Here is a 27,479-nt window from a genome sequence, read left to right as displayed (position 1 = left end):
TGTGTGGGGGGGGGGGGGTCATGTCCACAAGCGTTGAAGATATTCAATATTGGCCTTATGTCATCTACACCATGATAAACCAGGAGTTTCTCTGCTGAAATCAGTGGTGTTACACTCCTGTACAGTGTCAGCAAGCTCACCAACCAAGCCTTTCAAATATTTACTCTGCCTCTTTCTAAAATATGGAAAGTAGCAATAATAGAGAATCACATTTTTCTTATTTTTCACGATCTAGATTACATGGAAGGCAGAGTTGTCCACTGTTATTTAAATTTTCTGTTAGAGTGTAGAATAATGTAATGCATCCCTTCAGATGAAAAATAAGGGTTCCATTCTGCTGAGGATAGTGGTTGCTTTGTAACTGATTTTAAATGAGAGCAGGAACAGGCCTTAAGTTATTAAATAACATGTACTCTGTTGCTAGGTTACTATCAGTCAATTTGCATTTGCCTAGCAGAGCAATTATGCTTAATTATAAAAAAGGACTATGGTGTGTATTTAGCTCAACATGCACATGTAACTACCATCAATGTAAATGGTCTTGACAGAAAGGAAAAAAAATTTTGCTTGCTAGGATGACTTCAGGAAGTATCAAGTGGGTCTGGCCCACGAAAGCTCATCATCTAATAAACCACCTTGTTAGTCTTTAAAGTGCTACATTGTCCTGCATTTTGCTTGTTGGACTAGTGAGCCTAAGAGGTAAAGGACATTGCTCAATTCAGTTGAGCAGGGATGGTTACTCGTGGGTTGGTTATGAACTCTGGTTAATGCCATGTGACCTCTCTCTCTCTCTTCTATTAAAAGTTTCTTTTCTACGCTCAGCCTCTGTGCTTGCGGGTGGGGAAGCATTGCCTCTCAGAGGCACCCAGAGGTGTGTGAATTTCCCAGGCTACTGGGTGGGGGCTCGAGCCAGTTGTGTGTGAGATGGATGAAAAGGGACCCTTAGGTATTGAACTCGGCCCTGGCTGCTGCTGGCGCTACCTGGCAGAAGGGTTACATAATGAAGGTGATTGTATAAGCCACTGTAATGCACCAGGAAACTACCAAGGTTCAGGTGGCTGCCCAGCAAGTGTTAGTTCAGCTACATCATGAAACTAACCAGCTGCTGATGAGCCAGGCTTCCCAAGACTGAGCCACCCTGCAGGAGGTGATAATGCAGCTGAAGGCTCTGGCCATCCAGGGGCACACTAAGGGGCACAAGATGGAGCTCAATTGCTGCATGCCAGCAGTTATCTCCAGATGACAGGGGAGGACGATGCGGAGACGTACCTCCTGGCCTTTGAGAGGTCTACCCTGTGGGAAGGCTGGCCCCGAGCCCAGTGGCCAAGCATCCTGGCTCCGTTCCTGTGCAGTGAGGCCCAGTAGGCCTATTCTGACATGCCCAAGGAGATGGCTACTCTCCCAACTGAAGGCATTTCTTAGCCAGGTCCAGAATAACAACCACCGTCCAAGCCCAAAGATTCCATCAGTGGAGATACTAGGAGGGCAAAGCACTAAGGTCCCAATCATTCCACCTGATCCACCTCACCCAAAAATGATTGCGGCCTGAGACCCACAGCCCACAAAAGATCGTGGAAATTGTCATTCTGAAGCAGTATACGAGGGGCCATCACCCAAACTGTGAATATGGATCAGTTATGTTGAGATAGTGGCCCTTGTCGAGAGACAGTTAACAGGAAAAGATCTCTCATGACCTCTCAGGAAAGAAGTCCAGCAGGGTAAAAAGCTTGCCCTGGTTCCAAGGGCCTGCCTCCCTGAACCTTCAGACAGGGCTTGGCATCGGAGAAAAGAGATGGGAGAGCAGCTGGAGGCAAAGGGGGGACTTGGGGACCAGGAGAAGAAAGGTCAGGGGGTAAGGCCCAGAAGCCCAAGAAATAGGGGGATGCACTGCATAGGGTATTGATTCTGTGTATGTGGGGAGGTAGGGTATATAGCGGCACAATGCCTAAGTATGGAGTAACCCATGCAGTGCAACCTTGGAGACCTGAAGGGCCCATGCAGCCTGATAAATCTGCACACTGTGCACACTGGTTGCTCCCCCAGGTAACAATGATTTACACTGGGCTTGATAGTAAATAAAAGTGATTTTATGAAGTACAAGCAGTAAGATTTAAGTGGTAATATGTGAGAACAAGCAGTGCAAAGTAGATTACAAACTTAAAATAACAGAAAACGCTCTGCTAATCCTACACTAAAATCTCAGTACAAACTTATTACAAATTCACCCTAAAACTGTTCCTTTCCACCTAAACCTTCAAACCAGGGAAGCTCCTTACCCTGGGGTCTTTGGATCCTTTCTTGGGAGTGCCTCAGCCAAAGGTCTGCTAGTTTTCTATTGTTTTAAAGATTCCCACTTTTGCGTGAGAAGTTACTTGGCCAGTCCCTACAGTTAGAGAGGTCATGTGACTTCTTAAGACCAACCACTGCTAATACTTACAGACAAAAGGCTATTTGGATATGATTGCCCAGACATTGAGGCATTCCAGCATTTGGAAACACCCTTGATGGCTTTCCTTTGCACATTTAAAACCATAAACCTTTCCACATTCCATAGGTCTAATTTTACACACCAGAGTGATACATACATCAAAACAAGAACAACAGATCCAGCGGATTATGACATGAAGATTGATAGGTTACATGAGACAGTTTGTCCAAAGCATCTTTGAGTTAGGTATATTCATGTCCACAAGTCCATTTTCTATAGCATGGGGGCGGGGTGGTCCTTCACACTACCCTTAAATCATCAGCTATTGGTATTACTCAGATTGGAGATATTATCTGCATTTTAGGTGTGTGATTCTCTTGCATCACATTGCTTGTATTATACAAAATGATACTGAAGTAATATTTTCTCATTGCTGTGTTCCTTAGACTCTCACAAATACTAGATACAAATACTAGTCCAACAAGGTAAGGGTCCCATTCACTTACCCAAACTTTCTCTGTACCCTACTTCAAATGCCCCATTTACAGCTCTGTCCAGTCAGTGCGGACCCAGACACATCACCCTGATGACTCCATTCATTAAGCCTGAGGCCATGCCACCTTTTTGCTGCTCCTGTGGTCCACTTTCTCCACCAGCTGCTCTGCTGGCTGCCCGCCAGTCGCTCTCACCAGCCACTCTGCTGGCCGCAATGGGTCTGGCTCCAGGCCACACACGTGACTTCAGTTCTTATGGTATGTCTATACTAGTCCCCTAGTTTGAACTAGGGTGGCTAATGTAGGCATTCGAATTTGCAAATGAAGCCCAGGATTTAAATATCCCGGGCTTCATTTGTATGTTCCCGGGCGGGCGCCATTTTTAAATCCCTTTAGTTCAAACTGACTGCCCGTGGCTACACGCGGCAGTCAGAAGTTAATCCGAACTAAGGACTTAGTTCGGATTAACTGTTACACTTCATTGCAGCTGCGGGCAGTTGCACGAGGAGTAACGGTAGTTCGAATTAGAAAGCCTAATTCGAACTACCTACTCCGTGCCACGTGTAGCCGCGGGCACGGAGTCCGAACTACCGGGGCTTTAAAAATGGTGGCGCCCGGCAAGATGCAAATGAAGCCCAGGAAATTCAAATCCTGGGATTCATTTGCAACTTCGGTTGCCTACATTAACCACCCTAGTTCGAACTACGGTAGTAGTGTAGACATACCCTTAGAGATGGTGCTGTTTTCATTTAACATAACAATGTTTTGGGACACCATAAACAGTATCAGCAGTCTCCCCTCCCAGTTTCCCATAGAATTTGAGCAGGATGAAGGAGAGGATGGAGCCCCGAGAAGCAGAGGCGCTGGCTTTCTGAGTTTCTGTGGGGAATGTTCGACTAACTTCTCTGCCCCAGGCCCTACACTCACTTCACCCCTTCCGCCAAGCTCCCATCTTTGCCCCACCTCCTCCAGCCACCTCCTCCCCTCTCAGTTAAAATGTCCTGCATGAACAGCTGGCCCATGGTGGGTGGGAGACGCTGGGGCATGGGAGGAGCTAATCAATGGGGCTTCCAGTGCATGCTAGGCGCCCACTATTTTTTTTCTATGGGCTCCAGCCCTGGAGCACCCATGGGGTCAGTGCCTCTACTCGGAAGTGCCATAGCTGAAGGGTCAGGAAGCTTCCTTGGTCTGTATACACACACTTCAGTGAGGCGTTTGTGGCTGGCATGTGCCAGCTGACTCAGGCTTGCAGGGCTCAAGCTAAGGAGCTGTTTAATTGCAGTGGAGATGTTGCAGCTTGGGCTGCAGTGTGGGCTTTGGGATCCTGCCACTTCCCCAAGTCCTAGAGTCCAGGAGACCAAATCACCTGACACAGTGTAGACAGACTGCAGTGTAGACAGACTCTCTGAGTGCAGTGATGTGTTTAAGCATATCCGTAAGCAGTTTGGTAGTGCTGCCAGTACAGGGCCCCTACTTTGCATACATTCTTTCAAGGAAAGATCCCAAATTGTTAGAGGCTTTTGTTTTTTAGATTTTTTAAACCTAATTATTAACTGTGATAGTTTTCAAAACAGCATTTGTGGTATAAATGCATCACAAGTGATTCCAAATACAATTACTATTATGCTGAACAGTATTTACCTTTGCAGCATATTTAAATGAGTTGCACAGAATTCTGAGGTAAATTTCATAGGAAGTTTATTTTTTCAGTACAGTATTGTATAATCTTATCACAGAAACGATAGCATAGCATACAGTAGTGTAAATTCACATATATGAAATATTTGCAGTGAGAAAAATGAGACATTCAATGGAATTTTTCTATTTTTCTGTTGTAGAATAGATCAGCATCCATTTCTTTCCCCAAAGGAAACTACTGAACAATTGCAGAATTTAAATGAGGTAAGTGTAACCAAAATTGTAACTGCAGTGTTGTTAATCAGACAATATTTAACATTTAACATAAACCTGCAGCTCGTAGAATCATATGACTACATAAGAATCTTGGCTTACTTTTTTAAAATGAAAGTTTTTAGCTTTCATGTTTGCAGAGAAACATTTCAAAATATCACCCAATGCTCAAAAACTAAAAGGCAAATAAAAAGGGACATTTTTTCTTAACAATGATACTTCTTCAAGTGATTGCAGATGTGCATTCCAATAGATGTGTGTATGCTGTATGCATGAGCTTCGGAAGGTTCTTTTCCTAGGAGTACCCATTGGGTTGGCTGTGGAGCCCTGTGGAGTGGCACCTTCCTGGTGGAGTCTATGGTGCTCTGCTGACAATCCATCCCAGTGATTGTCATTGGGGCGCTTGTTCTCTTGCTCAGCAAAAGATAGAGGTCATCGGGGCTCTCTTGGACTCTACGCATATGAGAGCTTTCCTCCCCAGTTTTCATTTTTGTGTGATCATGGACCTCTGCCGCAATTTCCAAAGGTTCCCAACCATCACAGCAAGAAGGTGCATGGGGCTTGTGGGGCACATGGTGGCCTGCACATTTGTTGTGCAGCATGCCAGGTTGTGGCTCCACCCCTTGCAGAGCTGGTTTTCCAGAACCTACAAGCCCAGCAGGGACCCATTGGACTGTCTGGTCACCTTCCCCGCTTCTCCACTCCCATAATTGGTGGCTGTGTGGGAGTGCCATCTACCAACTCCCAACGCTCCCTATCTCTGGTCATAAGTGCATAGAAACAGGCTGGGGAACACTCCTGAGCAACTCCAGTAGTCAGGGGCTATGGTCTTGGGAACTCTCCCTGCACATCAGTGTTAGAGAGTCAGGGCAGTTCACCTCACCTGCCAGACCTTCCTTCTCTGGCTACAGGGCAAGTGTGTCTCTGCACCAACAGACAACGCAACATCAATGAACTATATACAGGGAGAGGGTGGTGCTCTCTCCTCTCCCTTTGTCTTAAAGCCCTCCACTGGTGGCACTTTTGCATAGAGCACCAGGTCCACCAGCAACCCTCCCACCTGCCAAGGGCCCAGAACACCTCAGTGGCTTCTTCAACACCCATGAGTGTCCCCCAGGACAGAGATCATCCTATCCATCTCCCAGAGGTGGGATCATCCCTAGATGGGCATATTTTCAAGAATGAACAACAGGAAGTGCCATAAGTCCTGCTCCTTTCGAAATCATCGTCATGATTCAGTAGTAGACATGTTCCACATTCCTTGGTCCAATCACCTGCATTGTGCATTTCCTCCCTTACCACTAGTACACAAAGTCCTCCTCAAGATTTGGCAGGACAAGGTGGTGATCATTCCCATCCCACTTGCATGGTCCTGGAAGCATCCCACTTCCAAGTCAATGAGAATATTTTCCTACTGATGTTCTTCTCAAAGCCCCATGCCAACTCTAAGGAGCAGGCTCTTCATTCTTTTGATGTCAGATGCACTTCTATATTGAATGCACAAAGTCATTTTGTAAATCACCAGAGCTCATTATTGCAGTGAATGAAAGAAAGAGGGGACTACCCATCTTGTCCCAGTGTCTCCCATTATGGATCACATCCTGCATCAGGTGCCGCCAAGACCTGGCCACGGTCCCAGGCCCAGCACTGACAGCTCACTCCATGAGAGCACAGGCTTCCTTGCTGATATTCCCCACACAAGTTCCCATTTGCAAGGCAGTGATATGATTCTCTATTCATACCTTCATGTCACATTACACCATCACCCAATGAGCAAGAGATGATGCAACATTCAGCAGAGAAATGAGCAATGAACTCCAACCCCTCCTCTAAGTATACTGCTCTGAACTCACCTATTGGACTGCACATGAGCAATCACTTGAAAAAGAAAAAATAGTTACCTACCATTTGTAACAGTTCTTGAAGATGTATTGCTCAATTCCATTCCAAATTCCACTCACCTCCCCTATGTTGGAGTAGCCAGCAAGAAGAACCTGAGGGGTGGACGGTTAGCAGAGACCTATACACCATACCATGGAGGCACCATTCAAGTGGTCTCCATAGCTGATCCAACAGGTACTCCCAGAGGAAAAATCTTGCAATGATCGTGGCCGTGGTGCACACATACCAAATGGATATGAGCAACACCTCAAAGAACAATAATTACAAAAGGTAGGGAACTATTATTTTCTAAGTGACTGCTGGCAATATTGAGAGAGATCTTAAGTTGGTACAGGAGTGTTTATTTTTTTCTTTTTGGTCCTCACAGCACAATGGAATACATTGGAACAGCACTTGCAGTTTGTTTATATAGTTAGGCTATATCAAAGCCTTTACATCCCAGAGAAATAGCTGAGGGAAGGGACAAAGTAGTTGGAAAACTCCACAAGGCAAAAAAAAATAATAATAATAAAAAAAAATTGGTGCTTGATACATTTAGCTGGTGACCATCAGTGCAAATGGTGAGAGAGAGAAAAGGAAGAAATGAAAACAAAGGAAATTGCACATATTTGTGACTATTGAAATAATAGTTGATTGTAACGTGGGTGTCAAAACATGACAAAAGAACACAATACAATGAAGCTCTGTGTGTGTGTGTGTGTGTGTGTGTGTGATGGATGGGAAGGGTGCTGCCCTTTTCTAAACATCCCAGCATTCAGTAACCAAAGTGTTAAACCCAGAGTAGCCAGGAAGTGTTGGCAGGGAACCAGGAGAAACAATGGGAGGAGAGTGTTGAGATTTGAATTGAAAAGGAATCTGCCTGCTGCAGTTCAGACAAGAAGCTCTGGAGCTGGGGGGAGATTAACTGAACCAGGCAGAAATCCTCATGCCTAGAAATGGACTGGACTTGAAGCTATGGATATGTAAATGTTAGGGAATGGTTAATTAGACATGATCAGGTTATTTTCTTTGTTTTGTAGTTTGGTTAAATTCCTTTGTGCTGAGTCCATGTGCCTCCCCCACCTCCAATACTGTAACTAAAGATGAATGTCAGGGAAGCAATTCTCTGTGCTTTAATCTGTTTCTCAGTTGCTCTATAACACCTAGCAACTAGGTATGCTTTACCGTGTATATTTTTTTGTTTTGTTAATAAAATCACCTTTTTTAAGGCTATGATCTGATTCTTGTGTCCTGGAAAGTAATAGGAGTGAGTGTGTGCGTGCCTAAGACTGGTCTTTTTTTTTTTTGAGCTCTCTTGTAAAAGAGCTTGGCGTACCCTTCTGGGGGTACAGCTACACTGTGGGGGGGGGGGGGTTGAAGAAGGTATGCAAATTGCTCTCGCATTTGTATATCTTCTTCCGATTCTTTTTCTGTTTTACGAGGAATAAGGGGGCTTCCGAAATAGGTTTTTTCCCAACATTTGGCCCCGTGTAGACAGGCCAAAATTGGAGAAACCTCTTCCAGAAAAAGATTCGGAAGAAGATTTGAAAATGCGATTGCAATTTGCATACCTTCTTCAGAACCCCCCCCCCCCCCTTCCCCCAGTGTAGCCATACCCTGGCAGAAGTCCCCAAGTGAATCTTCCTGGGTTCAAAAAGGTTTTTTTTCACTTGGGTGGTGGCAGGACATCACCCAAGGTCAGGGAATCTGGACCTTGGGGAGCTTTAAGCAGAGGCCTATAGAGGCCTATTTTAAAGTCTTTTGTGAGCCCCCACCTATTGCACTCAAAGTGCCAGAGTGGGGAGCAGCCTTGGCAGTGTGACAGAAAGCTCATACTGTGTATCAAACAATGAGCAGTCTTACACCAGACTCAGACAAATTGACTCAATGTATTGGAAGCCAAAATACAGGCTGTGCAATTTGCCTAGGAAATGGGCTCCCTTACAAAGCAGCTTCACAAATGAAGGAGATGTCATGATGGTGTAAAGGCCTGCTACACTCTACGGCTGTGTCTAGACTGGCAAGTTTTTCTGGAAAATCACCTGCTTTTCCGGAAAAACTTGCCAGCTGTCTACACTGGCCACTTGAATTTCTGGAAAAGCACGGACGATCTCATGTAAAATCATCAGTGCTTTTCCGGAAAAACTATGCTGCTCCCGTTCGGGCAAAAGTCTTTTTCTGAAAGACTTTTGCGCAAAAGGGCCAGTGTAGACAGCATAGTACTTTTTTGCAGAAAACTGCGTCTAGATTGGCCACGGACGCTTTTCCGCAAAAAGTGCTTTTGCGGAAAAGCATTCTGCCAATCTAGACGCGTTTTTCCGAAAATGCTTTTAACGGAAAACTTTTTCGTTAAAAGCATTTTCAGAAATTCATGCCAGTGTAGACGTAGCCTACAAGTTTCTGAACAAGAAAAGGGTTTATAAAGTGTAGAATAAAGCAGCAGAGATAAAAGGTGAGGGGGGTGGGGTAGGAGTGGAAATGGGGACATCACTGTCATGCCATGAAAAAAGTAAGATTGTTACCACAGTGAGCCAGATAACAACCATACCTATTAATAGGGCCTTGACATGCATTAATAGAAAACCACCATTTGTCCCTTTAAGAGAATTTGAGTGTAATCACTGAATTTGAGTGCTTTTCTATGTGCTGATGTCCCCACAGCTTAGGTCAATATTAAAAAATTGTAATATAAATAATATGACACCACTCACATCCAACTATAGGAAGAGGGGCATTTGGAAATGTCCCATACTAGTCTGATGTCTGGATGTAAAGTACATGATAAATTTACTTGACTAAATTGTTAGTTCTTCTCACAGCCCATCTGCAGAAACTTCTACAATAAAAATTACAGAATTTAAAATTCATGCAGAACAGACTTGAAATGGTAAGAGAAAATACAGTAAATGTATTAAATAAAAAGCAATTAAAATATACTGTTAAAATGGATCATATTTATTGGTAATGACAGAGGAATGGCCCAGGGGAATATAATCAGAGTAAAATTTAATTAAGCTTCCTCTAAAATATATTTCAGGATTAATGCAAACTCAGGTGGGCAGGTGTCATGCTAAGAAATATTCACTGAGTCTTTGAAGACATTTTGAATCCTGCCATGGCTTTATACGAGTACAGTGCAGATCTTGATGTATCTTATTACTGCTTCTTCTACATATAGGAAATTCTGCACTTAAAATGTCATAGTGCCTCAAGATATACAAACTGCCAACACAGATACTGCAGCTCTCTATTTTTCTTTGCCAAGAATATGTACTGAAAACATTCTAGTTTATTTTTAGCTGGAACTGTGTTTTAAATTAATAAATGGAGGATTTTTCTATTGTTGTAAAGCCACTTTTAATTTTCTTGCAATACAGAAATCAAACAAGTAGATACTAATCCTGTCCTTTTCTCTATAATTACTCTAAAGGATTTTCAAGGGTGAAAGAGTGGCTTATCATGCTTTTTGCCTCAGACAGTTTTACAAATCTGAAAAACCATTAATAATTAAACACAAATCTATTTAAAAATATTCTACATGGAAGAGAATCCCCTGTCTCCCTCACAAGCTAGATATTTGGGGATGGGCAAAACATAGTTTGAAAACTGGGGAAACCATTATGGAAGCTGGCAACATCACTGTCCAGAGAATGCCAACTGGAGGTTTTGGTTATTTCTATTCTCTCTATTTGCCTTGTAAACTGAGGCTACGTCTACACGGCAGGCTTTTTGCACAAGAAGCTTTTTGTGGAAGAGATCTTCCACAGAAAGTTCTTGTGCAAAAGTGCATCCACACTGTCATGGTCATGAGGGATGGCCAGCAGCCTGGGGACTAAGGGGTTAACTGTGCCTAGCCAGATAGCAGTCAGCCAATAGAAATGTAAATAGGGATTTCAAACTGAGACAAAGGAATTTTGGGGTTTTCCCTCTTTTGTCTCTGGGCCAGTTTGCTCCCTAGATATTGAAGGAGACAGAAGACATGTCTCCAAGAAAAAGACTCTTCAAAATGTGTAAGTAGGGTAAAGTTTAGATAAATCCATTAAGTTTTATATTAATGGAGATTGCCTATCTCCTAGAACTGGAAGGGACCTTACCTTGAAAGGTCATTGAGTCCAGTCCCTTGCCTTCACAGCAGGACCAAGTACCATCCCTGACAAAATTTTGCCCCAAATCTGTAAATGGCCTCTGCAAGGATTGAACTCACAACCCTGGGTGTAGCAGACCAATGATCAAACCACTGAGCTATTCCTCCCCTCCTGTTTGTTGTTGTGGGACTATGGATCTGATGTCTGTGCTGCTAGAAATGGCTTTTCCTCTTTTTTGTAACTAAGTTTTGAGCCCATGGGAAAATTCCTCGTGAGTTTATTAATTGGTGGCTCTTACCATATAGCCAATCCAACTATGCTTGTAATAAGAGTATTGTTTTGATAATAAAAGTTCTTCTTTTTTTTAATTAATCAGGTATTGGTTCATTCTGTGTCCTGGAAAATCTGTCTGTGGGATCTGCGTGCCTCTGACCAGGGTATAGCAACCAAAGACTGACGTTTATATTTTCTCTTTCTTTTTCAAGCTCTTTGGAGAAAAGAGTTTGGGGTGCCCTGGGGTTGGTTTCAAGTGTCCAACCCTGTTTGTGGGTTCAAATGCACTTGATGGTGGCAGCAGATTTTTTTATCCCCAAAATCTAGGTTTTTTAGGATTTTGGGGGGAAGTTTTATACCAAAGCCTGTAGAGATAAGGTTTTGGGGCACTTTTGCGGGCCCCCACTTTTTGCATTTATCATGCCAGAGTGGGGAATCAGCCTTGACACACACCTTCAAAGTGGGTCGCAAAAGCAATGCACTTTTTCACAAGACTGTGTCCACACTATTGGATGCTCTCTCTCGTATAATGTCACCCGGAACTGGATCTAACCAGGCTTTAGGTCACCAGTTACTCCGAGTGCTGTTGCCGGAGCCCTGCAGAGACACAAACTTAAAGGACAGTCATTTCTCTGTTTCTGCTGCCTGCTTACGGACCTCTCTTGAGGGACGGCAAAGCTTCAGTGGTGCCTACTGTGGTTGCCCTGTTCTTTTTTGAGACACCACAGCATTTTTCTTTGGTGTGTGCTATGGAGCTGGAGCTGGAGCTGGCCCTGAGCAGGCGACGGCCCCAAGTGGCCATGCTGCAGTTCCTGCAGCACTTGCTTCCAGCTGCCTACATGTTAATGCTGGACATGGACTCAGAACTCCTCCTTATCACCCTCTGTGTGGCTGCAGCTGCTCCACAGAAGGTTCTGGAGGCTGGAGACCAGTTTGGACAGGAGGGACCGGCCAGTCATGGAGCAGTGGGACAACCAGCAGTGGCTGCACAACTTTAGAAGTGCAAGGCCACCTTTCTAGAGCTATGTGCCTGGCTCACACCCACCCTCCAGAGACGTGACACCCACCTGCGGCCTGCCATCCCCCTGCAGAAGTGGGTCACAATAGCCCTCTAGAAGCTGATCACCCCAGACAGCTACTGCTTAGTAGCCACCCAGTTTGGGGAGGGGAAGTCCATGCAGGTAAGGAACTTGTGGGCTGTAGTCTCTGCCTGGGAGAGGGGAGGGTGTTGGATAAGGGGGACCCTCGGGGGGGCAGGGACTTTAGGGGGTGGAGTGGGGGCTGGGGGAGAGCCCTGGCCCTGAGGGCTTGTGCCATCCTGCCCTCACAGCCCTGCTGCTGGGGGAGGGGGGGCGTATGGGCTCATAGGGGGTGGCTCCTGGAGGGTTGAGGAGGCAGAGGAGGGGAGGGCGATGGGCACCTCCTAAGGCCTCACGCAACCCCCCTCTTACATTCTCTGTTTTGTGTGTTTCTTTGTCTCCTTCTGCAGATCGTCCGGGCCATCAACTCCCTGCTGCTGCGCAGAGTCATCCGTCTCGAGGACCTGGATGCAACCATGGGCGGATTTGCTGCCCGGAGGTTCCCCAACAGTGGGGGAGCCAGCAACAGAACACACATTCTGATCTGGACCCCGGACCATCAAGCGGCCCAGTTTATTAACAGAAAGGGCTACTTTTCAGTAGTCCTACAGGCCCTGGGGAACCACTGGGCCACTTTACAAACATTTATGTGGGGTAGGGTGGCTTCTGCCTTTCCGCTCTTTTCCTTCCCCCTCTCACCTCCTCCTCTTGCCTTTTCCCTGAGCTCCCAATAAACACACCTGTTTGGTTTGAACAAAAAAGTAGTGCTTCTTTATTGAACATGAGGAGAAGGTGAGCGGGGGAGGGGGGGTGATATCTGAACTGGGAGGGGGCATCAGGACTGGGAGGAGGGATCAGGACCAGGAGGGGGAATCCGGAGTGGGAGGAGTAGTGGGACAGCTTGCAGTGCCACCTCAGGTGCAGGGACCTCTTTGGGGTTGGGTGGATCTGGGGACCAGAAATGGTTGGGCAGGAGAGGTGCCTAGAGTGGGAACAGGGTATGGCATGGGGAGGGATCAGAGGCATAGCAGGGTGGCCAGAAGGATGGGCAATGGCCATAGGAGGGTGGCAGGAGGGTGGAAGGCAGAAGCAGCGACATCAGGCGGGTGTTCCCCCATGCGGGACAGGACGTTGCACATGGTGTCACACCGCACCATCATGTCGGCCCATGCATGCTCCCACCATTCCAGGTCGGCATTGAGGGTGTCATGTGTGTTGCGCATGACACTGACGTGTTGCTGCATGAGGTCCTTCAGCACCCTGGGTCATCTGTGGGTCCCCTTGTCTCTGACAGGTGGCTGCAGTGATGGTGTGGTTAGGCCCTCCATCCCAGCTGGTCCGGCTGTGGAGAACACACAAGAAGAAGAGGCCATCAGTCCTCCCTGGACACACATTCCCTGAGGCCATGCTATCCTCTGTGAGCGGCAACTACACCAGTCCGCGGCCCATGGGGGGGGGGGGATGTCCTGAGAGCAAGGCCATGTGTGGCCTGCACAGCACACCCTGTGTCACAGGGGCCCCAATGTGGCCAGAGGACCTCCTCCCCCCCCCCACACGCATACCATGACCAGCCAGGCAAGGGAAGTGTGCAGCCACAGTGGGATCCTCTCATGGGCAGCAGAGGAGCCGTGAGCAGCCTGGCCCTCCCTGGGGTCTGCACACACAGCTGTGGCTTGCTGGGCTGTCTGTGGGAGTGGCTGCTACCTCGTGCAGGCATGCCTGTGTTCTGTGCGAGGGGGTCATGCCTGCACCCTTGCAGCTAGCCTGCTTGCAGCTGGGTGTGCCCCCTTCCCTACTGGGGGCAGGACATGTGTGCCCACGCATGAGCCTGGCAGCAGGATCCCAGCCATATTCAGGGGCTGCTTGCTGTGCCCGCGTTCCGCACCCTTCCGCTGCATGTGGTTGCACGTACACAGACTGCAGCACCATGTGCTGGCCGAGCAGCCCAAGCTACACTGTGCCCCCCTCTCTCTGTGTGCCTGCCTCCCCCACCCTGTGTGTGTGTGAGTGTGCCAACTCACCTGAAGATCCCTCCCAGGCTTCCAAGGAGGCCTGTGAGACATTCTGGCTTCCAGTGACTGGCTTGAGGGAGAGGGTGACAGTCCCTGGCTCCTGCTCCTCCTCCTCCTCTGGCTAGTGCTGGCCCTGGCCCTCTGGCTCTGCCTCAGGGGCAACCTCTGGGTGGATGACCACTGGGGTTTTCAGCCCTTAGTCCACCATGATGGGGGTGGGGAAGAGAGTTCCCCACCCCCCAAGATGTGGTGGAGCTCTTGATAGTAGGGGCATGTGTGGGGTCCTGTCTCTGAGCGCACCTTATGCTTGGTGGCCCTTACGTACCCCTAACAGCGCTCCTTTATCTTTGCCTTGACTTGCTCCATGGTACGGGCAGGGTGACCTCACTCCACCAGGGATACGGCCATACGGGAGAAGATTTCCACATTCCTCCTCTTGGCCCAAGGGTCCTGAAGCGACTCCTCCTTGCCCCACAATTCAAGGAGGGTCGCCATCTCAGGTCCGGACCAGGAAAGGAGAGCGCCTTTTCGTTCCTCTGGAGGGGTCCTGGAACCCCTGGGGCTGCTCCCTGGAAAGGCCAGGGGGGTCTCAGTGAGCTTGCCATGAGGACATTTGTGGCAGACGCAGAGCCGCGTGGTGAAGGCACCTGCTCTCTGCAAACTTCCTGCCACAAGACTTGTCCAGGGTGCCTGCGTCTTTAAGTGGGGCCAACAGACAGGAACTATAGAGTTCTGATTAACTTGGATGGAGTGGCCAAAAGGTTTTCTTCCTGGAGGCCAATTCTTTCACAAAAAGAACTCTTGCACAAAAAGGGGTTATTCCTTGTAGATAGAGAAATACCTACACCGCCAAAAGCGGTGTAAATGTTCTTTTGCAAAAACGCGCTTGAGGTGTGGACCCTCCGCTTAGTGTAGGAAGATGAAGGTTTGTCCCCGCATTTATCATCTCTCTCTCCTCTTCTTTTCCCTGTTTCAAAACTCAATACTTTTCTACTTTATTTTCCCAGCTACAAAGGTCAAGGATCCAGAGACATAGGTGGTTTCTCTATCCTTCCATGACTGCTACATATATGAATGGGCCAAACTGTGTTGGGATGGTGGTGTTCTTCTGTTTTGTGTTTGTTTTTAATATCCCAAGAGTCCATTTCAGATACAAGTGATCAACTCTGTAAAATAAGATCATTCCTCACAGTGAGAATTTTTGTGGCTTATTGAACCATTACTGAAAGTTCAGGGTGTGAGGGTGGCTTTGCAGTCCTCTGCTCAACTAGAGATTAGGGGAAGGATGTACTCAATGTTGACTGTTGAATTTGCTCTTCAAAAGTGTGGGGAAGAATTGAACCTGAGTCTGCTGAAGTACATAGTATTTTCCCAGGTGCAGCACTTTGAGGGGAGCATTAAAGGTGTCTTTAGCACTGATAGGGTTTTTCTTTTGGAGTGGGGGAAGTCAGGGGTGATTTATTTTTATTGGCATTTAAACTAAACAATATATAAAAGTGGCTTGTTAGTTTGTACATAGATCTAGAGGCCCTGAGCACATTTTTTAGAAATGAGGGAGAGTGAAAACTAATATATAATTAGACATATCATACATCACTTTTCTGACACTGAAGACCTTTTGCAATCTCACAATTCCTCCATACCATGATGCAATCACAATGTAAGTTTTGTTGTATTTGATCATTGTCAGTAGGTTCCACATAGAGAGGAAATTACTACTTGGAATTTTCTTGCTGTATCTTTTCTATTTGCTGTCTCCTTACTTCATTCTGAAAATTTTCTTGGCTATGTCTAGACTAAGAAGTTTTTCCAGGATACCGGAGGTATACGGTATCCCGGAAAAACTCCGCTACATCCAGGGAATGTATTTGCTCTTCCACTTTTTTTGTTGAAGAGCAGATGCGTTCTTTCAGAAGCCTTTCTTCCCATGAGGAAGGAGGGCTCTTCTGAAAGAGGAGGATTTTCTGAAATTTGGCCCAGTGTAGACTGGCCAAATTTCAGAAAAGCCTCTTTCGAAAAACTATCGGAAAAAGGTACACAAATTGCGGAGTGCATTTTGCATACCTTTTTCCAATAGATAAGTGTAATCTAGACGTAGCCCTTGTTTTAAAAAGTTGTAAACTGTAATAATCTATTTTCAGAATAATACAAGTAAACAAATGTTGTCTTTTATCTGGATTAATGAAGCTTTTACTTTTTTTCCTATGACACTGAAATGGAATTAATTGGCACTCACCCCATTCTTTGAAAATGTTAATTGCTTTGAAAGGATGCTAAAGGTCGAGCCTTTCAGAGGATATTAATTACTCTTTTTTCAAACTTGTAAAGCACAAACTCTCATTAAGGTAATTGTATGGTGATCTTTCCAAACAATGTTTAAAGTAAAGATATTCTCATAAATATTTTTATTCTGAGTTTAAGAAAGTTTAAAAATGCACCAACTTTAAATGTTTCCGTGCATTCTTTCAAGGAGGCTTATATTAGAAATTCATGTCAAACGATATTGATCCAGTTTCTTATTAAGTTGACACTGAAGTAAATCAGGAATAGTTGCTCTAAAGTCTGTGGTGTTCCACTAGCATAGAACTATATGAGGTCATAATCAGATTCCAAGTATTAGAGTCAGAGGCTTAGCTGGTATAAATTAGTGTAGCTTAATTGTTTTAAGTGAAAGTGACTTTCAGTTTATAATCTTTCCCAATTACTATTAAAGTTGGTGAACACACTTTATGACATTATTTTTAATTTATAGCCGTATAAAACTACATCTACATTTTTTGTTTGCCTCTCTGGCCAACTCCTGTTAAGCAATGTCTACACAGCAGCATTACTTTGGAATAATTGACATTATTTCAAAATAACATAGTCCACGTCTACAGTACAAGCCGTTATTTTGACATAATCTTGAAATAATGTTGATCTCGAGGACTTCTTACTCCAACTCCTGTAACTTTCATTGTACGAGAAGTAAGGAAAGTCGGAGGAAGAGTGCTCTTTCTCGGACTTCCTGCTGTGTAGACAGTGCCAAAAGCTGAAATAAGCTATTTTGACTACGCAATTGACATAGCTCAAGATGTGTAGCTTATCTCGGCTTTAGCTCTGTTGTGTAGATGTGCCCTAAGTGGCCTAGACAAAAACCTGGCAAATAGGCAGTCCCCTAAGAACCGTTTTCCTAAGGACTAGTGAGAGAGAGAATTTTAACTAATGAGCTATGCATCCTTCTGCATAACATGTAGGTCTCTAATAAAGACAAATGTTGATGTCTCTGCTTCCACTTCTGAATCCTCAATGATTTCTGTGACTTTTTGAATATATTGTGCAGCACTAAAGCTAACCAGCTCTTTAGTGGTCAGACAACTGGAAGGACCTCCATTTTGGTGGAGCCCATATATTTATAGGTAAAAATAAAATGTTCTCTTTGGCACATGAGATCCACCCAGCAGGGCTTATTGGTTATGCCCAATAACCAAAGGAGTGAGGGCTGGGAGGCTACGCTCAAAATGATGACTCCATGTCTTAGTGCTGCATTAGAGGATACACCCATGTCTCTGTAGGACAGTGATAGAAATGTAGCCGTGTTAGTCTGGGGTAGCTGAAGCAAAATACAGGACAATGTAGCACTTTAAAGACTAACAAGATGGTATATTAAATGATGAGCTTTCGTGGGCCAGACCCACTTCCTCAGATCCTCAGCTCTGCTCAAACGAGCAGGCAAAAATAGCGGTGTGGGCCTTGTGGTACAGGCAGTGGCATGGGCTATCCTCCTGGGGTCAGACGTACCTTGTCAGGCAGGCTTGTACCCAGCCTGCTGTTTTTAGCACACTAAGTCCGACTCTAGCAGAGTGTCCACTACACTGGTGGCCAGGTCACATCACTAGTTGGGTGTATAGGATATTTCAGTCACTGCAGCTTTCAGTTAACATCAGACTAACTGGAATTATTTACACTGATTTCTTTGCAACAAGTCATTATCCAGGGCATATACAGCAAATTATATAAGTGCATTGTTATTTTTAGTCCTTCCACAGTCAGTGAAAATCCACCATCCACCCACCTTCCACAGATGGCAAAAAATATAATTTATAGCAGAGGAATACAAACCAGCTGGTAAATTACAGCATAAGCATTTCTAAAATGCAATATTTTGCTTTGTAGTCTGTGAGAGTGCTTTTACGTTGAAGCTTACCATAGGTGTTGGATAATTTTAAAAAAATGAATAGGACAATTCTAAATTAAGGAGTATATTTTCCTCTTGATATGAGAGGGTATGTCTACACTACCCTCCTAGTTTGAACTAGGAGGGTAATGTAGGCATACCGCACTTGCAAATGAAGCCCGGGATTTGAATTTCCCGGGCTTCGTTTGCATAAGCGGGGAGCCGCCATTTTTAAATCCCCGCTGGTTCGAACCCCGTGTAGCGCGGCTACACAGGGCTCGAACTAGGTAGTTCGGACTAGGATTCCTATTCCGAACTACTAGTACACCTCGTTCCTCTAATGCAGCACTAAGACGAGGTGTACCGGTAGTTCGGACTAGGAACCCTAGTCCGAACCACCTAGTTCGAGCCCCGTGTAGCCGCGCTACACGGGGTTCGAACCAGCGGGGATTTAAAAATGGCGGCTCCCCGCTTATGCAAACGAAGCCCGGGAAATTCAAATCCCGGGCTTCATTTGCAAGTGCGGTATGCCTACATTACCCCGCTAGTTCGAACTAGCGGGGTAGTGTAGACATACCCGGAGTTAGTTGTTTGCATTCCGATGGTCAACTATATTTGCCTCTTCCTTTCCCATCAGTATGAGGGGAGTTAGAGACAATAAATAGGTCTCCCTAGCATGCCTTTGCCATTAGGGAGAAGCACCGTGGGCAATTCAGTGAGAGAATCAGGCTTTCCAGTAGCCTGCATTTTGTGCAGTCATTTACACCTGTGGCAAGGGTAGAATACTACCGTTGCTGGTTGGGCATCATTTACCATTCACTTTGCACATATGTAAGTGAGAGCATAAAGTTCAAGGGAATGGAGAATCAGGCCCACAGCCTTTCAAAAACCCTCACTAGCTGATAGGTGCATGTGGAATGTGTAATTAAGCCACCAGAGCCACAGAAGAAAGGCTAGTGCCCACTAAAGTGCAGAATCAGCACCTAGACGTGTGTCTGTTTTCAACTGGAGAAGGGCCTAAGCAGAATCACTTACAAGGATAGTTGATAGCAGATGGTTTTTTAAAAGGGCATTTTATATAGGCCGACAGGAATTAACTGGCCACCTTGTTGTTTCCCTGCATTATTCAGTAGGGATGAAATTCAGCAGCTGTAGTATGGAGGGCTAGCAAATATTCTCCACCATTTAAAATTCAGCACAAGGGATGATCACAAAAGGTGCATCTCCTGTACACTGTAGAAGGGCTTTCCACTGGTAGGATCACAAGCATCCAAAGCAGGGACTGCAGTACAGGAGGTGTGGTTATGGGGGGCCCAGGTGGGGCCACGGCTCTTCCTGGCACCCCATCACCCAGACTTATGCATGGGAAAACCCATATATATTCATACTCGGAGCATTAGGATCCATGTTTTACCTCCCCTTCTCTCTGTCACATGGACTTGGGAAAAAGATCCAAAAAGGAAGCAGCCAGAGATGTCAGCTTATGGCAGAAAATGTCAAACTTCAGATATTTAAAAATCTTTATATAGTTTTTATTGGACTTTCTCTACCATGAGCTAATTAGCTGTTTTCTCAAATATTCTCCTTCCTCACAGTCACAACTCAGCATCACCACCCAGCTGCCTCTCTTACCCTCTTAATGCTTCCGCCAAGCCCTCACATCTCTTTCTTGTAATGTCGTTCTTCTCTTCCTTGTTTTCCCACTTAGCTTGGCCCCTCCTAAGTACACCCACCCAAAGAAAAAGATATGGAACTGACATGACAAAATATGGAACTGACACCATCAGATGGTATTCACTCTGCTTACGTGCTATACTCTAGTCCAGAGCCGGATTAAGCTCTTTGAAGGCCATAGGCACGTTCATAATTGTAGGCCCTTAAATTAGACTACATAGAAATATATACAGGAGTACTGCCCTATCACCTGTCCACCTAATAACACCTACTTTAATTTTTGCTCTTGAAAATGGTGCACGATGTGAGAAATTAATGGTACTTCATCATATATATAGTAGCCCAATGTCTGTGACTCTGTAACGCTGAAATTCTGGCTGTTCCCTCTGGGCGGCACTGTTGCCTTCCACCGTGGCGCTCAGCTGACTTCTGCGCTGCTCAGCCGGGCCGCTGTGGGGGAGCAAGCTGCATGGGGAGCGTGGGGCCCAAATGGCCACTTGAGCTGCTTGCTCCCCCACAGCAGCCCAGCTGAGCAGCACAGAAGTCAGCCGAGCACCACAGCAAGAGACGAAAGGGGGCGGTGCGGGGCGGGGCCTGGAGCTGCTGTCATGCCACATGTCACCACCCCACTCCCCTTTGCCTCCCGCTGTGGCACTTGGCTGAAATTCTGTGACACTCAGCCAGGCCGCCGCGGGGGAGCAAGCGGAGCAAGCAGCCGTTTGGGCTCCCCCGTGGTGGCCCAGCTGAGCGGCGCAGAAGTCAGCTGAGTGCCACGGCGGGAGGCAAAGGGGAACTGGGCGATGACGTGCGGCATGACAGCAGCTCCAGGCCCTACCCCCTGGCCGTGAACAGACCCTAGCCAGAGGGTGGGTGGGGGAACAAAGGGGAGGGGGAGGTGCAGGACAACTGGGAGACTGCAGGATCAGTGCTGGGGTGAAGAGAAACGGTGCAGGCGGGCAGAGAAGCAGGAGCGGGAGAAGAGAAAGAGAGACGGAGAGAGAGGCAGGAGACGGAGGAGAGCTGAGGGGGGGGGAGGCAGTAGGAGGAAGGGAGAGAAAGAGAGATGGAGCAAGAGACCAGAGGCGGAGAGAAGACCGAGATAGAAAGGGAATAGGATGTGGAGGAGAGACCTGAAAATCTCCTTTTATGATGGGTTAATTGGCTAGTTCTAAAATAACAGCCATTTTGTTGTATACTACTATTATATTTAGGATTCACCTGATAGTTTATCAGCTGACAAGGAGGAAAGTAAGGCTGAGAATGTTAGGGAGATTTCCAAACCTGACCGGTCCTTTGTAGATGACAAATCTGAGGAATTGTCACAGATTAAAGTGTCATTAGAGGAGATTTTGGAATGAATTGATAAACTTAACAGTAACAAGTCACCGGGACCAGATGGCATTCACCCAAGAGTTCTGAAAGAACTCAAATGTGAAATTGCGGAACTATTAACTACGGTTTGTAACCTATCCTTTAAATCAGCTTCTGTGCCCAATGACTGGAAGATAGCTAATGTAATGCCAATATTTAAAAAGGGCTCAAGAACTGATTCCAGCAATTACAGACCGGTAAGTCTAATGTCAGTACCGGGCAAATTAGTTAAAACAATAGTAAAGAATAAAATTGTCAGACACATAGAAGAACATAATTTGTTGGGCAAAAGTCAACATGGTTTCTGTAAAGGGAAATCATGTCTTACTAATCTATTAGAGTTCTTTGAAGGGGTCAACAAACATGTGGACAAGGGGAATACAATAGATATAGTGTACTTAGATTTCCAGAAAGCCTTTGACAAGGTCCCTCACCAAAGGCTCTTATGTAAATTAAGTTGTCATGGGATAAGAGGAAAGATCCTTTCATGGAATGAGAACTGGTTAAAAGACAGGAAACAAAGGGTAGGAATAAATGGTAAATTTTCAGAGTGGAGAGGGGTAACTAGTGGTGTACCCCAAGGGTCAGTCCTGGGACCAATCCTATTCAACTTATTCATAGATGATCTGGCAAAAGGGGTAAACAGTGAGGTGGCAAAGTTTTCAGATGATACTAAATTGCTCAAGGCAGTTAAGACCAAAGCAGACTGTGAAGAACTTCAAAAGGATCTCACCAAACTAAGGGTATGTCTACACTACCCTCCTAGTTCGAACTAGGAGGGTAATGTATGCATACCGCACTTGCTAATGAAGCCCGGGATTTGAATTTCCCGGGCTTCATTAGCATAAGCGGGGAGCCGCCATTTTTAAATCCCCGCTGCTTCGAACCCCGTGTAGCGCGGCTACACGGGGCTCGAACTAGGTAGTTCGGACTAGGGTGCCTATTCCGAACTACCGGTACTCCTCGTTTCACGAGGAGTAACGGTAGTTCGGAATAGGACCCTAGTCCGAACTACCTAGTTCGAGCCCCGTGTAGCCGCGCTACACGGGGTTCGAAGCAGCGGGGATTTAAAAATGGCGGCTCCCCGCTTATGCTAATGAAGCCCGGGAAATTCAAATCCCGGGCTTCATTAGCAAGTGCGGTATGCATACATTACCCCGCTAGTTCGAACTAGCGGGGTAGTGTAGACATACCCTAAGTGACTGGGCAACAAAATGGCAAATGAAATTTAATGTGGATAAATGTAAAGTAATGCACATTGGAAAAAATAACCCCAACTATACATATAATATGATGGGGGCTAATTTAGCTACAACTAATCAGGAAAGAGATCTTGGCGTCATCATGAATAGTTCTCTGAAGACATTCACGCAGTGTGCCTCGGCAGTCAAAAAAGCAAACAGGATGTTAGGAATCATTAAAAAAGGGATAGAGAATAAGACGGAGAATATATTATTGCCTCTATATAAATCCATGATACGCCCACATCTTGAATACTGCGTTCAGATGTAGTCTCCTCATCTCAAAAAAGATATACTGGCATTAGAAAAGGTTCAGAGAAGGGCAACCAAAATGATTAGGGGTTTGGAATGGGTGCCATGTGAGGAGAGATTAAGACTGGGACTTTTCAACTTGGAAAAGAGGAGACTAAGGGGGGATATGATAGAGGTATTTAAAATCATGAGTGGTGTGGAGAAAGTGAATAAGGAAAATTTATTTACTTGTTCCCATAATATAAGAACTAGGGGCCACCAAATGAAACTAATGGGCAGCAGGTTTAAAACAAATAAAAGGAAGTTCTTCTTCACATAGCTCATAGTCAATCTGTTAACAGGGTTTAAAAGAGAACTAGATAAATTCATGGAGATTAAGTCCATAAATGACTATTAGCCAGGATGGGTAAGGAATGGTGTCCCTAGCCTCTGTTTGTCTGAGGGTGGAGACGGATGGCAGGAGAGAGATCGCTTGATCATTACCTGTTTGATTCATTCCCTCTGGGACACCTGGCATTGGCCACTGTCAGCAGACAGGATACTGAGCTGTATGGACCTTTGGTCTGACCCAGTATGGCCATTATTATGTTATTATTATGTTCTTATAACTCAGTTTTAAGATACTAAAGCAATCTATAAGTCAACTGGAATAAGTCATGCTCTCCTTGCAAATATTAATACAATATTTACTTACAATGGAAAGGAGAGAAAAAAGTATGCACTCAGGCGTGTACAGTTTCTCTGGGATGTCAGCTCTCAAGGCAGATGACAGTGATGTCCTGGGAGCAAGGCCATGTGTGGCTTGGACAGCAGCCCATGTCTCACGGGACCCCAGAGTTCTCCCGGGGAACATACTTTCCCCCATCCACTCCCCCCATCCCACGGACAAGCAGACAAAGGAAGTGTCCAGCTACACAGGGATTTCATGGCTAGAAGAGGGGCCTTGAGCAACCTGGGCTTCCATCGGTGCCGCAGGTGGGAGCGGATTGTGCCTCAAGTGTGTAGGCATGCCCGTGTGCCATGTGTGGCACTCCAGAGTCTGTGTGAGGGTGTGTGTGTGCCCTTGTCCCCAACCTCTTTTCAAAATGGTGGCTAGTGGGTGGAGGGCGTCCCCTCCCCCGGGAGTCAGAAGTGTGTCTGGCCTCTCCAGAGCCTGTGAGCAGGAGCCCAGGGGTACGTGCACAGGCTGTGGCATGAGGGCCAGGCCGAGAAGGCTAAGTGACAATCGCACCACAGCCCCTCAGTGCCCGCAGACTCCACCCTGTGTGTGTAAAAATCTCACCTGATGATCCCTCCCCAGCCTTGGAGGATGCCTGGGAGACATCCACGCCCTGGAGTACCAGCTCCAGGATGATGGTGGTGATGGTGCTGCCCATCTCTTCCTCCTTCTCCAGCTCCTCTTCCTCCTCCTGGCCTGGGACCCCTGGGCAGGCAATGGCAGGCATCTCCTGCCCAGAGTTCACCACCAGAGGTGTGGAAGGGGCTGCACCATCCCCCAGGATGTGGTAGAGTTCTTCATAGTAGGGGCAGGAGTGGTGGCCTGCCCTGGAGCAAGAGCTGCTCTCCCTGGCCCTGGCATAGCCATGCTGGAGCTCTTTCACTTTGCTCTGTACCTGCTCCACAGTGAGATAGTGGCCCCTCATGGCCAGGATGTTGGCCATCTAGCCATAGATGTCAGTGTTATGGCATCTGAAGCAGAGATCCTAGAGGGTTGCCAGGATCTCTGCCCTAGACCAGGATGGCATATTTCTCTTGCAGCCCTTGGCAGGCTCCTGGGAGCCCTGTGCATGCTCTCTGTGAGGGCCAATGGGCTCTTGGGGGGCTTGTGGCTGGGACATTGGTGCCCAGATGTATGGTAGTGGCAGCTATGAGGTGTGTTGCAGCTTCCAGGGTCGGTTTCCTGCCACAAGCCCTGTCCTGGGTGTCTGCAGCTTTAACAGCTGCCGGGAGACAGGAACTATGGAGTTGTGATGAGTGTGGATGGAGTGGTCAGCAGGTAACCTGTGTTATTTTCTGGAGGCCTCTTTTTTCAACAGAATCTACACATGCCTTTTTCCAAAAAAGCTTTTTCCGAAAAAGCCTTATTCCTCGTAGAATGAGGTCTACCACCATCAGAAAAAGCCCTCTGTTATTGCAACTTTTTTGTCAAAATAATGCAATTGCAGTGTGGATACTAGTATTGTTTTTCCAGAATAATGCCCATTATTCCAGAGAAATGCTGCAGTGTAGATGTACCCTCAATCTCCAGCATGGAACTTCTGCAGCTGTTGAGGGAGAAGTACCCCTCCCCCAGTAAGGCATCTCCCTGTGAAGCAGTCCCTGAGCATGTACGTATGCAGAGAAGAAATCTGTGGCAGCAATGATCAGTGCACAAATAGCAGAAAAGTTGGTGACAGGTTTTCCAAATGTCAACATTCCTTTCAGAATGTATCTTGCCATCTTGGGAACAAATTGTGAAGGGGAGCACTCTTTCAAAGTTGAGACATATAAAGAACAGTGATCATAGATTAAAAGGGTACAAAAATAGTTTGGAGTATCCTGACAACCATTGGAACCAGGCTCAAGAAATGTATGAATGGACACAGAATTCAGGCAAGACAATTCAGGCAAATGCATTGGGCCTCCAGGAGAGAAGGAGCAAGGCATAGTGCTGGGGCCCACAATGAGTTCTGAAGGCAGAACTGGTCCTGAAGTTGCAACTTGTGATGAGGTTTGGGGAGGATTCCCTCCACCGTGAAATGAAAAGGAAAAGTGTAAGATGATGAGTCACTAGACTCTGCATAAGCCATGTGCATTGATGAATCATTCCTGGGCTCGGCTCAAGCTAATCCACAAGGCAAGATCTGGGCTGGTGACGCAGAGTAAGTAATGTAAGCCTCACATGTAAGAAGGAACAGCAGCCCAGTCTGCTCAACATTGCTCCAGGGCTTGGAACGCTCCTTGGCTTTATAGTAGCAACAGCCTGCTCCAGCCTTGCTCTTGTTTCAGCCTTGTTCCTAGTCATGCTTTAGCTTTGCTGTCACTCCAAACTCACTCCAGATTCTGAACTAGACTCCTGATTCTGGAGTCCATAATGGCTATTGATTGCTTGTAGAGCCTATATCTGGAGCAAGTGTACCTAATGGGCTTCTGGTAGATTTCTCAATGCAAGTGCAAAGGCTAGGAAGTTGATTTTCAAACCATAGTTGCAGGAATACATCAGGTCATGGAAGTGTTCCCACACATGGAAGGAACCTTTGCACAGAATGGACATGACCTGCAGTTTACAAGAAAGGAACAAGTTGCCTTCTCTAGAGAAGGATGTGGTGAGAATCTGCCAGTTCCAATTCAGACAGGATATGTCTACACTACCCCGCTAGTTCGTAGAATGAGGTGTACAGATAGTTCGTAATGGCTAGCTAGTTCGAACTATCTAGCCCGTGCCGCGTGTAGCCACGCGGCACGGGGTTCGAACAAGCCGGCTTTTAAAAATGGCGGCGCCGGCTTTATGCTAATGAAGCCCGGGAAATTCAAATCCCAGGCTTCATTAGCAAGTTCGGTATGCATACATTACCCCGCTAGTTCGAACTAGCGGGGTAGTGTAGACATACCCACTGAGACATACCCTTGGAATCAAGGACCCACGATCCAAGAAATCCAGAAGTGGGAACAGTTTAAGTATTACTGTTGTTGTTCTGGATGATATGTGCCCCAATTGGTAGGGTTGGTATCAGTGTTCAAGTAAGTTGCTAAAGCTAACCATGATGCCGGAAGGCATTTCAAAGATAGAAGTGCCTTGCAGATAAGTCATTACTGGCCGATCATAGTTAGTGATATCCAGTCCTGGATCAAGCAATATGCCCTACCCAATGGCATATTTCTTCAGTCCAGTGCTCCTTTAATTTGCATCAGTGTTTCACTCCCAGTGGGAGACTTAGCGTTGCACTTCAGAAACTGCCACATTGAACTTCCCAGGCCATTTCCTCACAATTCTTATTTTGGGAAGTGGGGTTTAAACCCCAAGAAATGGTTTTATTGTAAATGGCTGGTGCATGTGTTTTAGGAAATTGCCGTGATTTCAGAGCTATCAGTGAGTTGGGCATATCCCGGACTGTGGGCACACTTGGTCCAGCCCAGAGTTGCACATAGAGTGCCAAGACAAACACCCAAAAACCCTTGGGCTGTGTAGTATGAGTTCTGTTCACTTGGTGCCAGGGAGGAAAGTAAAGGTGGGCAGGCACAGGGGAAGTGGGGACTCAGATCCTTTAGTCATTTGGTTCAGGCAAATGTGTCCATAGAAAAATTCCCCTAGTACAGTAGGAAGAATCCCCTGCTTACAGACAAACAGAGCTGGAGGCTGCGGAAGGAAGGCCTGGACCCTGATTATACTAGCTCTGTATCTGCTGGAGAATCCCTGCCCTGTGTATCCCTAACAAGTGCACTGCCTGAATGCCACTTTGGGTTCGTCTAGACTGCAGGCTTCTTTCGGAAGAAGCTTTTCTGGGTGGGATCTTCCAAAAAAAGTCTTCCAAAAGAGTGCATCCACACTGCCAAAGCACATTGAAAAAGCGATCTGCTTTTTCGAAAGATTGCATCCACACTGAATGGACACTTTCTCGCATTTAAGCTGTGATTACTATGGA

General features: G+C 46.3%; 1 protein-coding gene across 5 annotated transcripts in view; it reads left to right on the top strand.

Moving 5' to 3' along the window:
* FAM13C (family with sequence similarity 13 member C) overlaps positions 1–27,479 on the top strand; it is a 188,888-nt gene that overhangs the window by 85,781 nt on the left and 75,628 nt on the right. For all 5 annotated transcript variants that reach the window (XM_075934855.1, XM_075934856.1, XM_075934854.1 and 2 more), the window contains exon 6: positions 4,761–4,824. In XM_075934855.1, coding sequence (XP_075790970.1) covers positions 4,761–4,824 — 64 coding nt within the window. The remainder of the gene's footprint in view (positions 1–4,760; positions 4,825–27,479) is intronic.

Source organism: Pelodiscus sinensis, chromosome 8 (genome assembly GCF_049634645.1).
Source record: "Pelodiscus sinensis isolate JC-2024 chromosome 8, ASM4963464v1, whole genome shotgun sequence".
NCBI lineage: Eukaryota > Metazoa > Chordata > Testudines > Trionychidae > Pelodiscus > Pelodiscus sinensis.
The sequence above is the reverse complement of the archived record's forward strand: the minus strand, read 5'-3'. Positions and strand labels throughout refer to the sequence as shown.